Below are 14,023 nucleotides of genomic sequence, written 5' to 3' on the forward strand. Positions count from 1 at the left end.
ATGTTCCTGAGACTTCATTACATCAAGTCCTGCTCTGTGCACTGGGGAGGCCAGGATGAACAGGACGCAGCCCTTGCTCTTGAAGCGCTAAGTGTGGTGAGGAGAGTTAAGCGGCAGATACTCTGGCAAGATGGGGCAGATACTCTGGCAAGATGGCGGGGCACGAGGTCTGGTCTTGATGTTCAGGCCAGGCTTCCTATTGGTGGTGGTATTTGAACTAAGGTCTAAAGAATGAGTTAGACTTTTTGCAGAGGCGACAGCTTGTTGTTTCAGGCAAAGTAGTAGAACAAAAGCAAGGAAGAATTAAATTGCATAAAAAGGGTGACAATCTTAAACAAGCTGCTGTTATTAGACCAGTGACATGGGAAGAACTTAAGCTTCAGAGCCAGAGAGGAGCCAGGTCACGGACAGCCTGGAAGGCCAGATAAGGAAGCCTGGAAACAATTAGATGGGAAATAGTATGTCAAAACTCAGCAGCTTTCTGGAACGTAGACAGAGGAAATTGTGGAGAGGATACCAAAAACTGTTTTGTTATTTTGTTTTTCTATTTGGATCAAGGCTATTAATTATCCAGAATTAATGATTTTGCATTAGATGATATTCTCAGGTTAGTGAAGCAATCTGGAAAATGAAGAATCACTTTGTTTTAGGTAATGACAATTCATTTATCATTCCAAGAAACTACAATCGATCCAAATAATGTCATCCCAACCAAATATCTAGCAATTCTAGGAACCTGTGAACACCCCTGCATGTACTGAGCAAGGTTTGAAGACTTGAGACGTCTGGTTCTAACATCTATATGTAGAGTTTCTTCGCAGGTAGAAGCTGCAGAGCATTCAAGGGAGTAAAAAAAAAAAAAAGTTCACTTTTCCCACGAAGGGAAGACCTTATCATTTGGTTAAGGAAACAGGGGATACTAAACTCAGCTTAAAAAAACAGAGACACAGAAACAAAGACAGGAAAGAGAGAAGACTTACGGAGACCACACTCTTGGGAAAGCCTCGATTTCCTCCTGTGTGTACTCATCCAGGCGTCGGGGCACTTTCCGCGGCTGAGGAAGCTCCTCCACTAGATTCTCAAGAATATCTTCTGGAATGTCCTAGGTTAAATATGAGTTAGGTTTACATTTTGTACGATATGTCCCTTACTAACAAGTTAGGAATACTCAGAAAGTACTAAAAAACAAACAATTTAAAATGAAGAAAACAATATCATCTTTAATACTCCATGAAAAACCCCAAGAAGTACATTAATGATAAGTAATGCACCTTATATTTTAATCTTGACAAAGCTATTTCTCATGACAAATTAGACATCTTCAGTTTGGAGGACTGTCAACTCACTAAGTCCTATCTATTTCTTCTAAACCATTTCATTTCTTTCCCTCCTTTCAACTGGAAAAAGGCACTGCCTTGGCTGGTTCTCACGGTTTTCCATCTGATGAGGGAAGGCACTGGGTCTGCGGCTTCCAGTGCCACGACCTTCCAGTTCACACTCCATGTTGTTGACAGAAAAAACTTTGGAAAATGAAAGTCTGCTGGATCTTGGAGTCATTTAGCCAAAAAACACTGAACTCCTTCTATGAACCAGAAATGGTGCAAGGTGCTCAGAATATAAAAGAAAATAAAAAGATGGGTGCCTGGGTGGCTCAGTCAGGTAAGTGTCCGATTTTCAGCCCAGGGTGTGATCTTGTGGTTCGTGACTCCAAGCCCCACGTCGGGCTCTGTGCTGACAGCTCAGAGCCTTGAGCCTGCTTCGGATTCCGTGTGTGTGTGTGTGTCTCTCTCTGCCCCTCCCCAGCTCACACTCACTCTCCCCTCTCTCTCTCAAAAATAAGTAAAACATTAAAAACTAATTTAAAAAGAAAATAAAAAGATGATGGCCTCTAAAGGCTTACAATTTTATTTATTCATTTAATAATTTATTGTCAAATTGGTTTCCATATAACACCCAGTGCTTCTCCCCACAAGTGCCCCCCTCCATGACCATCACCCCCTTCCTCCCACCTGCTCCCCCTTCAGCCCTCGGTTCGTTTTCAGGATTCAATAGTCTCTCATGGTTTGTGTCCCTCTCTCTCCCCAACTCTCTTTCCCCCATCCCCTCCCTATGGCCCTCTGTTAGGTTTCTCCTGTTAGACCTATGAGTGCAAACATATGGTGTCTGTCCTTCCCTGCCTGACTTATTTCACTTAGCATGACACTCTTGAGGTCCATCTACTTTGCTACAAAATGGCCAGATTTCATTCTTTCTCATTGCCATACAGTACTCCATTGTTAAAGGCTTACAGTTTTAAAAGGTCACTCCTCAAACCCATGTTCTCACTCCTGGGCCACCTCTGACGCTTCAGCCCTTCCCGCAACCCATCCATGGCTTAGGAGTCAGCAGCCTCCTTGCCTCTTAGGCATCATCCTACACGGAAATCCTGGTGCCTTTATCAATGCATTCCCTCTGCCCATAATGACTTTTTCTTGGTTATATATTCAAATGTTCAGAAAAATGAAAGGAAAAATAAAATACAAAAACGTCTAAATGTGAGTAATGAAAAACTAAAGAGTAACGCATATATTTGAGAGACATTTTAAACGGGAAACAGAAATTGAGCAAAGTAAAGGAAATGATAAAATAAAGAGTATGAGTAACCAAAAGAACTTACATTTACATTGTGCTCATGATACAGAAATAGGGAAAGGGAGTTGTCTTGTGAATCTGGATGGTTAGGTTAATTTTGGAGACTCTACATAAATAATGGTTGGATATCATATGAAAGTGTCCTATGAATATTTCCTCAGAGGTAGTAAATATATTTTCCTCTTTTCATAATAGCATGTTCCTAAACATTTTAAAAAAGATTGTTATATAGTAAATTATAATTTCTGCAAAAAGCATATCATAATTGGGAATCAAATATCTGGGCAAAAACATGGCATCAAAAAAATCATTGTTTTCTATTCAATGTCTTACATGCCCAAATACAATTTTGAAACTGCTTCAAAGAATCAGAGCTCTATGGCATTATCAACTTGTTTGAAAACCTAATATGGCATAATTTTTATAGTATTAAAAAAATCTTAATTTGGCCTTTTAAAGTTATGGTTTGTATAGGGTAAGTCACTATCAATGTATACAAAATACAATAAATCCTACTGACAATGTGTTTCTTCATTCAGAAGCATTTAAAAAATACTTAACATCCCTTCTTCAGTGTAGTCAAATCTACAAGTTTAATTACATGAAACTGTCAAGCAGAGGATGCCTGGACATATAAACATAATGTTCTAATTTTTTACTTCCTGAACAAATCTACTTGCCAGTTTGATATTAATAAAAATTTATGAGTATTTCACACTCCATTAAAAAATCCCTATATCATTTGCAAACACAATTTCAAAAGTTGCCAAGTGCTTACACAGCAGAGGGTGTGGAACAAAGTGGGTTCGGAAACGTTTGCTGAATTGGAGAGAATATTGACGAAAATGAACTTACAAACTTTCCCCACTATTAGAGCAATTTACTGAAAAGATGCATTGAAACAGTACAAAATGAGGAATGAAACTTGTTGATTAGGCATTACACATGAAGCCTGGAAGAGGGGAAAGTCCCTCCTTTAATCCACACACACAGAAGGTAACCCAAACATGCTAACTGGTGTGTTCAAGATTTAAGAGTCCTCTACATAGATGGAATGATTAACCCAAATGAGGAATAAGTTAACGAATGGGTGGAATAAATAGGGGGCAAGGTGATAATCCACTCTACTACTTTTTTTTTCAATTTTTAAATACATTTCAAATCTATAGAAAAGTTGTGAGAATACAGTGAACATTTATTTAACCTTCACCTGAATTCACCAATTGTCAAAGTAGGACATGTTTGCTTTCCTTCTTTTCACCTATATACAAACACACATACACACATTTTCTTTTTGGCTGAACCATTTGAGAGTAATTTACCAATATTTCACCCCTAAGTATTTCAGTGTCTACTTCCTAAATATAAGGATTGTCTCCTCCATCACATTACAAATTCATGTTTAGGAAAATTAACATAGATGAAATACTTTCTATCTGACATATAAGTATATATCCAAATTTCCCAAACTGATCAAATATTGTCTTACGTACTGTTTTTCAACCTAAGATCCAGTCCAGGGGCACATGCTATACTTATTTATGCTATTACTGCGTTGTTGAACATACATAATAAATTCTTCAGCCCAGTCTCTTTTAATACAAAGACTTTCCCTGCCTTTTCTTTCATGAAATTAACACTTTTGAAGAGTTCAGGCCAATTACGTTGTAGAATATCCTTTTGTTTGGATTTGTAGGATTGTTTCCTTGTGATTAGATGCAGGTTAAGCATTTCTGGCAGAAAAGCTACAGCGTTTACGTCGGGTCTTCAGTGTGTGCACGGCGGGAGGCACGTGGTGTTGGTCTGCTCCATGTTAATGTTAACGTTTGATCTCATGGGTATGGTTGGTGTCCACCAGGTATCTTTTTTTTTAGGTTTATTGTCAAGTTGGTTTCCATATAACCCAGTGCTCTTCCCCACAAGTGCCCTCCTCCATGTCCATGATCCGCCTTCCCTTTTCCCCCTCCCCCTTCATCCCTCAGTTTGTTTTCAGTTTCCAAGAGTCTCTCATGATTTGCCGTCCTCCCTCTCACTAACTTTTCCCCCCTTCCCCTCCCCCATGGCCCTCTGTTAAGTTTCTCCTATTAGATCTATGAGTGAAAACATATGGTATCTGTCCTTCTCCGCCTAACTTATTTCACTTCATTAGGTATCTTTAACATTAAAAAAAATAAAATACCTTTTCTTCTTTCAAGTAGTAAGTCCTCTGTGGCCTGATGTTTTGAAATTATGTGAATATCTTGTTCTACAATAATCTTTTACCCAGTGACTATAGAATATGCTGATAATGGTGGCTTTTCAAATTTGGTATTATTTCTACAGTTTTTAGGTGACATTCTACTCTAAAGAAAAGCTTTTCCTTCTCCAGAAAGGAAAGGAGAAATTACAAGTTAAAAATGAGTTTTGGACTTCATCATTGGCTCACAGATCATTGTTTTCTGCTCAATGCAATCCATCATTCTAACCATTCATTTTGAGGCTCACACAGTCTCCTTTTCGGTCAGTGGGCACCAATTCAAAATGACTCCTCTGTTCTCTTGATATTTCCCCATCCGTTTTTGAGTACTGCCTTGCTCTCTGTTACTTATTATTCTACCAGCATAAACAATGAAGAAATAATAAGTGTGTGTGCATGTGTGTACTCCCTAATAAGTCTGCTCTTTCTCTGCTCTAGACCTAGAATCAACCATTTCTCCAAGAGAACCAGGTTCTTTTTAATAAGAAAGAGCACTTAGAGAACAAGATCTGGGTACTCATTGTGCTTACTTCTACTGCTGCTGTCATTTTAGTTTTGAGTAAAATCTTAACACGATAACAAAGTTAAAATAAAAAAAAAATCCATAGGCATACCCAAAAACCTTACCTTCCTCCCTATTCCTTTCATCTCTTTCTGCCCATGCTTCAGTAAGTAGTCAACTTTATTTTCTTATTTGTTCTTCCTGTGTTTCTTTACACAATTAGAAGCAGATATAGTATGTATGTAAACATATGTATGTGTATATGCATACAAAAGGTAGTCCACTATCTATATTTTTTTCACTTACCAATACATCCCAGAAAGCACTACTTATCAAGCCACAAGAATATTTGGAATTCTTTTTTTTTATAACTGCATCATACCCAACTGAATGGATATAACATAGTTTATACAATTTCTCCCAAATAAACCCTGATTTCTATTACTTTACTATTATAAATAATGTGGAAATAATAATCTTGTGTATCTTCAGAGGAAATAGACTGCTGGGTCAAGCCTGAGTTTCCTTATGCATGTATTTCATGTGATGTTACCTAATTCTCTGATTCCTTGTGGGTTGCCCCATTTTGTACTCATAGCAACCTATGATTGCCTACTTCACTATGGCCTGGACAATAAAACGTGTTATCAAGCTTCTGAATAATTGACAATTCCATTTTGGGGAAGTGGGTGCATTAATTTTATAGTCCTAAATTATTTAAGTAATTTGTTGTTCAATTGAACTACCATGAATACTTAAAACATCTACATTCAAACTTGACTTCCTTATAACTAAGATTATATATCTACATATCATTTTTGTCTTTTAGAAATTATGGTTTCTAAAAAAATATGGGACAGTATAATCAGAAATAGGGGTTTTAGGGGCGACTGGGTGGCTCAGTCAGTTAGCAGCCGACTCTTGATTTCAGCTCTGGTCATGATGCCAGAGTCATTGGATTGAGTCCTGCATCAGGCTTCATGATGAGTGTGGAACTGCTTGAGTGCATGAGATTCTCTCTCTCTCTCTCTCTCTCTCTCTCTCTCTCTCTTTCCCTCTGCCCCTCTCCCCTGCTCCCTTGCGTTTTCTCTCTCAAATAAAAAAAAATAAATTTAAAAGAAGATTTAGAAGTTTTAGGGGCACCTGGGTGACTCAGTTGGTTAAGCATCCGATTTCAGCTCAGGTCATGATCTCGTAGTCTGAGTTCTAGCTCCACATCAGGCTCTTTGCTGACACCTCAGAGCTTGGAGGCTACTTCGGATTCTGTGTCTCCCCCTCTCTGTGTCCCTCCCCAACTCATGCTCCGTCTCTCTCCATCTCTCAACAATGAATAAACATTAAAAGAATTTATTTAAAAAGAATTAGGAGTTTTAAAATTGTGCTTTCATGAAGCTCATTTACCCTTAGATGATGACACTACTCTCATACTTGCTACTTCAGAGGTAAAGTGAATCCTGGAAAATTCTACTCATTCATACAAAGCAAATCTAATACATTAACGATTTTGATAAACACATGAAAAATTTACTCATGCATTGCTCAAGCTAACTAAATAGAGCACACGATGGTTTAATCACTGATATAACTTGACAGTCTGGAATTCATTTCCACATTATTCCTCTAGTAGAAACTCTAAGGACAACAGTCACAACCATGGTCATGACAGCAATGGCACTTACTGTGTCAGGTCCTGTTCTAAGCATTCCACAAATGTCATCTCATTTAAGCCTTACTACAACCTTACAAAGTAGGTACCATTATTTCCATTATACTGATGAGAACACAGATAATAAGTGACCACCTGTGGCCATGACATCAGTAAATGGTGTAGCATGAATTCTAATCCAGATACCTGATTCCAGAGCTTGGATTCAACTATTTTATTATAGAACTTATAGTGTTTCATTATATTTTACTAGAGAAAAGTGTAAGTACTTGTAGTAGTTTAATAGTGATCAATAAAAATCGTTATTTTTTTTCAAGTACATTTTTAGCTGAATAAATTTTCAGTAGGAACAAGTATTCGAAAATCAAATCAAGGAAAATAATTAGCAACCAAACCAAAGTTACTAATTCATGATTCATGCAGATTTTGCTACTAGTAACATGAATTGTAAAGGAAACGCATACTTTTTTGTAGCTGATGAAGTCAGCAATGAGTGCCCTCAGTCTCACAGGGGCCCTGGCCATGTTCCTTGTTGGAGCATCATTACCAGCCGCCTCTGACTTACCTCATCTGGGAAGAGGTGCAGCCTCTGCATCAGAGTTCTTCTGTGAAGGTTTTTTGGCAGCATGCCATAAATAGCTAGTTTCACAATCTGAAAAACAGATATACATAGGATTCAATAAGAAAAATCTGACTTGGGATATAAGAAGGCAAACACATTTACAGATGGTGATGAAAACAAATGGGCTCAGACGCAAGTGAAATGAAAGAAATTGAGACCTAAGTAGGTATGTGGCAGCCGCAGCAAAAGAATTATTCTTATTTTGTACATTACTATTTTCTTTAGGCTCTATTTGACTTAATTTATTTTAAGGGAAAAGGACAAGAAGAGGTTAAAAATAATCTACGTATGTGGCAATTATAGCTAGCATAAGAAACAAAGCTTGTACAGGCTTTCTCTGAGATTGTTTAAGAACCTATGGCTCAAATACTGAACTGAGCAGGACCCAGGGAGGCCTTAATCCTGTTTTCTCCAGGTAGGAGATCAGGAGGTTTTCAATTCATAAAGTAAGCCTGAACCATGCAGTTATGAGGCTGACTGTAAGTTACAAGTCTACACCAATGGTAAGGTGTCATTCACTGAAAAATTACTGTGCAGCCGGTGGTTACTTGCATTATATTTGTTATCTTGTTTATGATGCTGAGTCTCATTTCACAGATGAGGAAACAGACTTAGTGAGGTTAAGGAAATTCATATATCTTATAAGCAGGGGTGCTGGAATTCACACGAGGTTTTACTTCCAGAATAAACACATGGTACGTACAATCACACCTATAATGTGTCTCTCTCTGTAACTTCTCAAGAAGACAAAAAATTCTTTCTCTCGACCATACCACTTCCAAGATGGCAAACTAACCTTTCCGCGATTTACTTTTCCCCTTTTAAGATGATCCTCATTGTTGGTGTGAATGTGGTTTGATGTATGCTTTGTCAGGAGGAAGCCACACAGTGTCACTGTGTTGCATAATCTCCTGGGGGTCTGCTGGTATACAGCACATCCAATATACTGCCAGGTCTTCACACAACCGCTCATAGGGACATCTGAGGGGTTGTGTTAATTTTTACCCTCTGTGCTCATATTCCAAGGATGTCATTTGACATATGTTAAAGTTAATTCACTAAATTATGTGTGATAGAACAGGGTTGTACCATATGAGGATTTCCTATTCCTTTAATTTTCTCATCAAATCAGACTACAAAACCTAACTACATACGAAAGCTAATGGCATCTCGTATATATATTCCAACTTAGCGCTGTTAATACTCTATGTTCTGGAGATTTTAATAGAGATTCACATTGTTAAAATTAAAAGCAATAAAAAATTCAGTTATTCAGTCACACAAGTCACATTTCAAGTGGTCCATGTGGCTAGTGGTTACCATATTTATTTATCAGTACAGACAGAAGAACATTTCCATCATGACAGAAATTTCCATTAGACAGCATTGATCTAGATATTAGTCTTTAAAATTTTAAATTTTTAAAATAAAATTTTTATTTAATTTTGAGTGGGGGAGGGGCAGAGAGAGAATGAGACACAGAATCCAAAGCAGTTCCAGGCTCTGAGCAGTCAGCACAGAGCCTGATGTGGGGCTTGAACCTATGAACTGTGAGATCATGACCTGAGCTGTAGTCAGATGCTCAAATGACTGAGCCACCCAGGTGCCCCTAAAAGTCATAAGTAGTTGGGGTGCCTGGATGTCTCAGTCGCTTGATCGTCCGGCTTCAGCTCAGGTCATGATCTTATGATTTGTGGGTTCGCACCCCACATCGGGCTCTGTGCTGACTACTAGCTCAGAGCCTGAAGCCTGCTTCAGATTCTGTGTATCTTTCTCTCTCTGACCCTCCCCTGTTCACGCTCTGTCTCCCTCTGTCTCTCAAACATAAATAAATGTAAAAAAAAATTTATTTTAAAGTCTTAAGTAGAAACTGATAATGTTAACATTAGGCAGCATCCTGTCTGGACAAGCTAGTCATATCCTTTGAATAGCAGCAATTTTATCATTTTGGTAGGATTACATGCCATTTAGGTTTCATGTTCTTAACAAAATTTAGCTGTAGTCACTTGAATTAACAAGTTGGTTTTTTAAAAAACTTGCCTATTAAAAAATGCAAACATAACACTCAAATTAGGGAAAGCCAGAAAGTGTAGAAAGGTTATAAGCTGACAAGGGAGAGTAGGCAAACATACAAACAATATACTCCCCCAAATAACAACACAACATGTGCATACAATCAAGTAATTAAGGCTGTAGAGACTTGTGCATAAGTTCTAAGGAATTCAGAAAGAGAGGAAGACAGAGTCAACGTGAGGTTGGTAAATACTAAAGACCCTCCGCAGACAACCTGCACACCAGGGCACGTGCCATTTGTTTCACACAAAGTAACTTTTTTAACTACAGGATGGGGAAAAACGTAAAGGAACCATGTTAAAAAACAACATAAGGACAAAAAACTCTTAAAAGATACTATAATATATGGTAGGGATAAGGAAAAGCTCAATCAACATATATTTGAGTTTATAATTAATGACATATATGATTATAATATTTTGAAACATTTAATACCTACAAGTAACTATTTAAATGTACTATTTAGTGTGTTTCACAAATACCATTCCAGGACTGTACTGATAATCAGGAGGCAGCATCGGGAGACAAACCCTCTTAGAAGTCCATATACCAAGTACTGATCTGCAAACGGTGTCTGTTGGGAGAAGACCTACCAGGCCAACACGTAAGTCTTTGATTTGGAAGTAAAATAACTGACCTCTTCCTTAACAAGCTGTTCTTTTTCAAAACACAAAGTTAAAATTAATACTTAGGAAAAGGATTAACATCATCTAAATGAGGTCATAATTCAAATGGAATTAACTCTGAACTATTTTCCAGGCCCTCATCAAACATTTTGTAGTGTATTTTAATATTTGTTTACAAAACATAATTTGGAAAAATTTCTACAAATGTTATCAAATGCCAAATTCTTATGAAAAATAGGACTATACTGCCTCCTGGTGTACAGTGAGCACGCCAGAATAACACAGAAACTTAAATTTGAAAAATATTCATTAAATATTAAAACTACAATTAATTGTAGTACTTATGGAAATACTATCCACAGCCCTTACATCTTTTTAATACCATATATACAATCCACATTAATAGTCAAAATAGGATATTTTATTTGACCTGTAATAGTCCAAAAGCACATTTTGAAATACAACAGGAAGTATTTCTTAAGCGATCTCTGGACATATTTTTGTAAAATACCTATAAGTGATAAGAAGTAAAATATGCCCCTTTCCCTCACCCCCAAGAAAACTGTAGGCAGTATTATGCCAAATGGCTGCATCCTAACAATAGATATTTATTTTTATTCGCTATCGTAGGGAAATAAAAAAGAATGTCTTCACAGCATAACACTTTGCTCATTTATGAATGTTTAGATAAAAAAACTATAATAGCTCCTAATGAGGAAAATGTTATCTATCTTATGTGTATAGTTGAAAGACTGTGTTATAAAGAGTAAAGGAGGAAAAATAAAACTGAAATGGCAACAGATTTCACTTCTAGCAATATTGGGAGCTAATATTTAGGTTAGAAATTCTTCCTAGTAAATAACTCAAATGATAAATAAGTATTAATAAGTTATAATATTGTTTTCAAAAACCTTTTCTAAAGCATGGAAAAAACTGGAGGCCAGAAGTAGGACAAAGTACTACTTGGGGTGGGGGGGGGTTCCTAAGGCTAGCATTTGCCCAGAGGGCATCACCTTAGTGCAGGGCGTGGGTTTCAAAGGATTACTCTTTCTGGTCAGGAAGTAGGATCGAAGACTTCCTCATAAACCAGGTTTTCAACAGAAAGGCACATCCAGGGTGTACAGTGGGGAAATTAAAAAATTCAAATCCTTCCTGTTAGGAAACAGATAAGGACGAGCCTTACTGCACAAGGCTTCAAGATCTAAAATTCACCGTTGGGATCAAAACCCAGAGGTCTCAAGTAGAGCTTAAAGAGTTCTTAGGTTGGTATAGCCCCATGCAGGTGCCAGAAGCAAAGCCGATCTTTTGTGAAGAAATCCACGTTGAAGACACAGGTCTCAAAGAATTCTCAGTGATGAAGTTTCAAGGTACATGAGCCAATCAAGCGCCCTGAGCAGAAACAATAAATTGCAGATCCACGAAGAATACAAATATTAGAATCAGATACAAACATTAAGAATTTGGTTTACTATGCTTAAAAAATAAAAGGAACCAACCTATAACAAAGAAACAGAAAGACTACCAAAGCTGACTAGCAAATTTGAAAAAGAAACAAGGAGTAAAACTTCAAGAAAAAAAAATTCAAATTAGAAACTCACTTAAGTGAGGGGGGATCAGTTAGGTGGCTCAGTCAGTTAGATAGCCAACTCTTGACTGCAGCTCAGGTCATGATCTTGCGGTTTGTGGGGTTGAGCCCAATGCTGGGCTCTGCACTGCCTGCTTGGGATTCTCACTTTCCCTTTCTCTCTGCCATTCCCTTCCTTGCATGCTCTCTCCCTCTCTTAAAATAAATAAGTAAACATTAAAAAAAAAGAAACTCAATAAAAGGGTTGATCAGATTAGATATAGGTAAAAAAGATAATTAGAGAACTAGAACATTAAAAAATTATTGACAAGGGTGCCTGGGTGGCTCTGTCTGTTAAGTGTCTGACTTTGGCTCAGGTCATGATCTCACGGTTTGTGGGTCTGAGACCTGCATTGGGGTCTGTGCTGACAGTTCAGAGCCTGGAGCTGCTTCGGATTCTGTGTCTCTCTCTGCCACTTCCCTGCTTGCTCTCTCTCTCTCTGTCTCTCAAAAATCTAATAAATGTTAAAAAAAATTATTGACAATGCAGCACATGAAAGAGACCTATTGAATCATGTATAATGATAGGAGATAGTCTACTGCAAATGTAATCATATTTCCAAGGGAAAGAACAGATAGAGAATAAAGAGAACTAGTAATAGAACACATATGAGCTGACAAATTTTCAGCACCAAAGATGCCAGTCCTCAAGCAAAATAAATAAGACTTGAAAAGAAACAGGAAAACGAAAGCCAAAGGAAAGATTTCTGAAGTATCCAAAAAATAAATAAATAAATAAAAAGTGAATACAAACAGTTCAATTGACATTTAACTTAGCAATAACAGAAGCTAAAATCTGCTTCAAACAGAAAAAGGGTTATCCGAGAATTGCATATACTGCATAAGCAAAACTATCTTTCAAGAAGTAGGCAAAAATAAAGACAGTTTCAGACAAAAATAAAAAGTTTACTATTAAAAGAATGTTATGATAGGAATGTCAAAGAAGTATTTTAAGAAGGAAATTAATCCCAAAGGAAAGCTGTTATGTGAAAAGGATTTATCAGCAAAGAAAATCATAAAAAATCAGTTAACCAAATAAAACAGTAACAACAATGTTGAACTGGAAGGGTTTTAAAAATTGATGACTGTGTGAGGATGAGTACGTGTTAAAAATCTTCTAAGGACCTTGTTTTGATGTGGAAGAAAGTAAAGATTGATTCATCTTAGACTTCTGATCAGTAAACTCAATCCTAAAGAAGGCAAGAAACGAGAGATTTTTTTTTCTCTCCTTTCTTGCCTTCTTTTGGATTGAGTTTATTGATGAGAAGCATAAGATTAATCAATTATCTTTATCCTCATCTCAGTCAAAACAAGATCCTTAGAAGATTTTTGTTGTTTGTATATACCGTGGAATGATACAACTCAGCAGTGAGAAAGAAAGAAATTTTGCCATTTGCAACAATGTGGATTGAACTGGAGAGTATTATGTATTATGCTAAGTGAAATAAGTCAGAGAAAGACAGATATCACTCATATATGGAACTTGAGAAACCTAACAGAAGACCATGGGGGAAGGGAAGGGAAAAAATAGTTTCAAACAGAGAGGGCAAACCATAAGAGACTCTTAAATACAGAGAACAAACTGAGGGTTGACAGGGGGGTGGGGGAGAGGGGAAACGAGTGATGGGCACTGAGGAGGGCACTTGTTGGGAGGAGCACTGAGTGTTATACGTAAACGATGATGCATGGGAATCAACTCCTGAGGCCAAGAGCAACCGTATACACTGTATGTTAGCTCACCGAACAATAAATTATATTTAGGGGCGCCTGGGTGGCTCAGTCGGTTAAGCGTCCAGCCTCGGCACAGATCATGATCTCATGGTTCGTGGGTTTGAGCCCCGCATCGGGCTCTGTGCTGACAGCTAGCTCAGAGCCTGGAGCCTGCTTCAGATTCTGTGTCTCCCTCTCTCTCTGACCCTCCCCTGCTCACACTGTCTCTTTCTCTCTCAAAAAAATAAATAAAAGATATTAAAAAAATAAAAAAAAACACCAATAAATTAATTTTAAAAAATCATATAAAGTTTATAGCACTAATCTTAGGAC

General features: G+C 37.4%; 1 protein-coding gene across 2 annotated transcripts in view; it reads right to left on the minus strand.

Moving 5' to 3' along the window:
• Positions 1 to 14,023, minus strand: part of MRPL13 (mitochondrial ribosomal protein L13) — a 45,144-nt gene that overhangs the window by 13,173 nt on the left and 17,948 nt on the right. The window contains exons 5-6 of one of the 2 annotated variants that reach the window (XM_029923924.1): positions 7,601 to 7,687; positions 981 to 1,102 (exon numbers count right to left, since the gene is read on the minus strand). In XM_029923924.1, coding sequence (XP_029779784.1) covers positions 981 to 1,102; positions 7,601 to 7,687 — 209 coding nt within the window. Of the gene's footprint in view, positions 1 to 976; positions 1,103 to 7,600; positions 7,688 to 14,023 lie in introns of those variants that run through there. The other variant, XM_029923925.1, reaches the window with a different exon arrangement.

Source organism: Suricata suricatta, chromosome 15 (assembly GCF_006229205.1).
Source record: "Suricata suricatta isolate VVHF042 chromosome 15, meerkat_22Aug2017_6uvM2_HiC, whole genome shotgun sequence".
NCBI lineage: Eukaryota > Metazoa > Chordata > Mammalia > Carnivora > Herpestidae > Suricata > Suricata suricatta.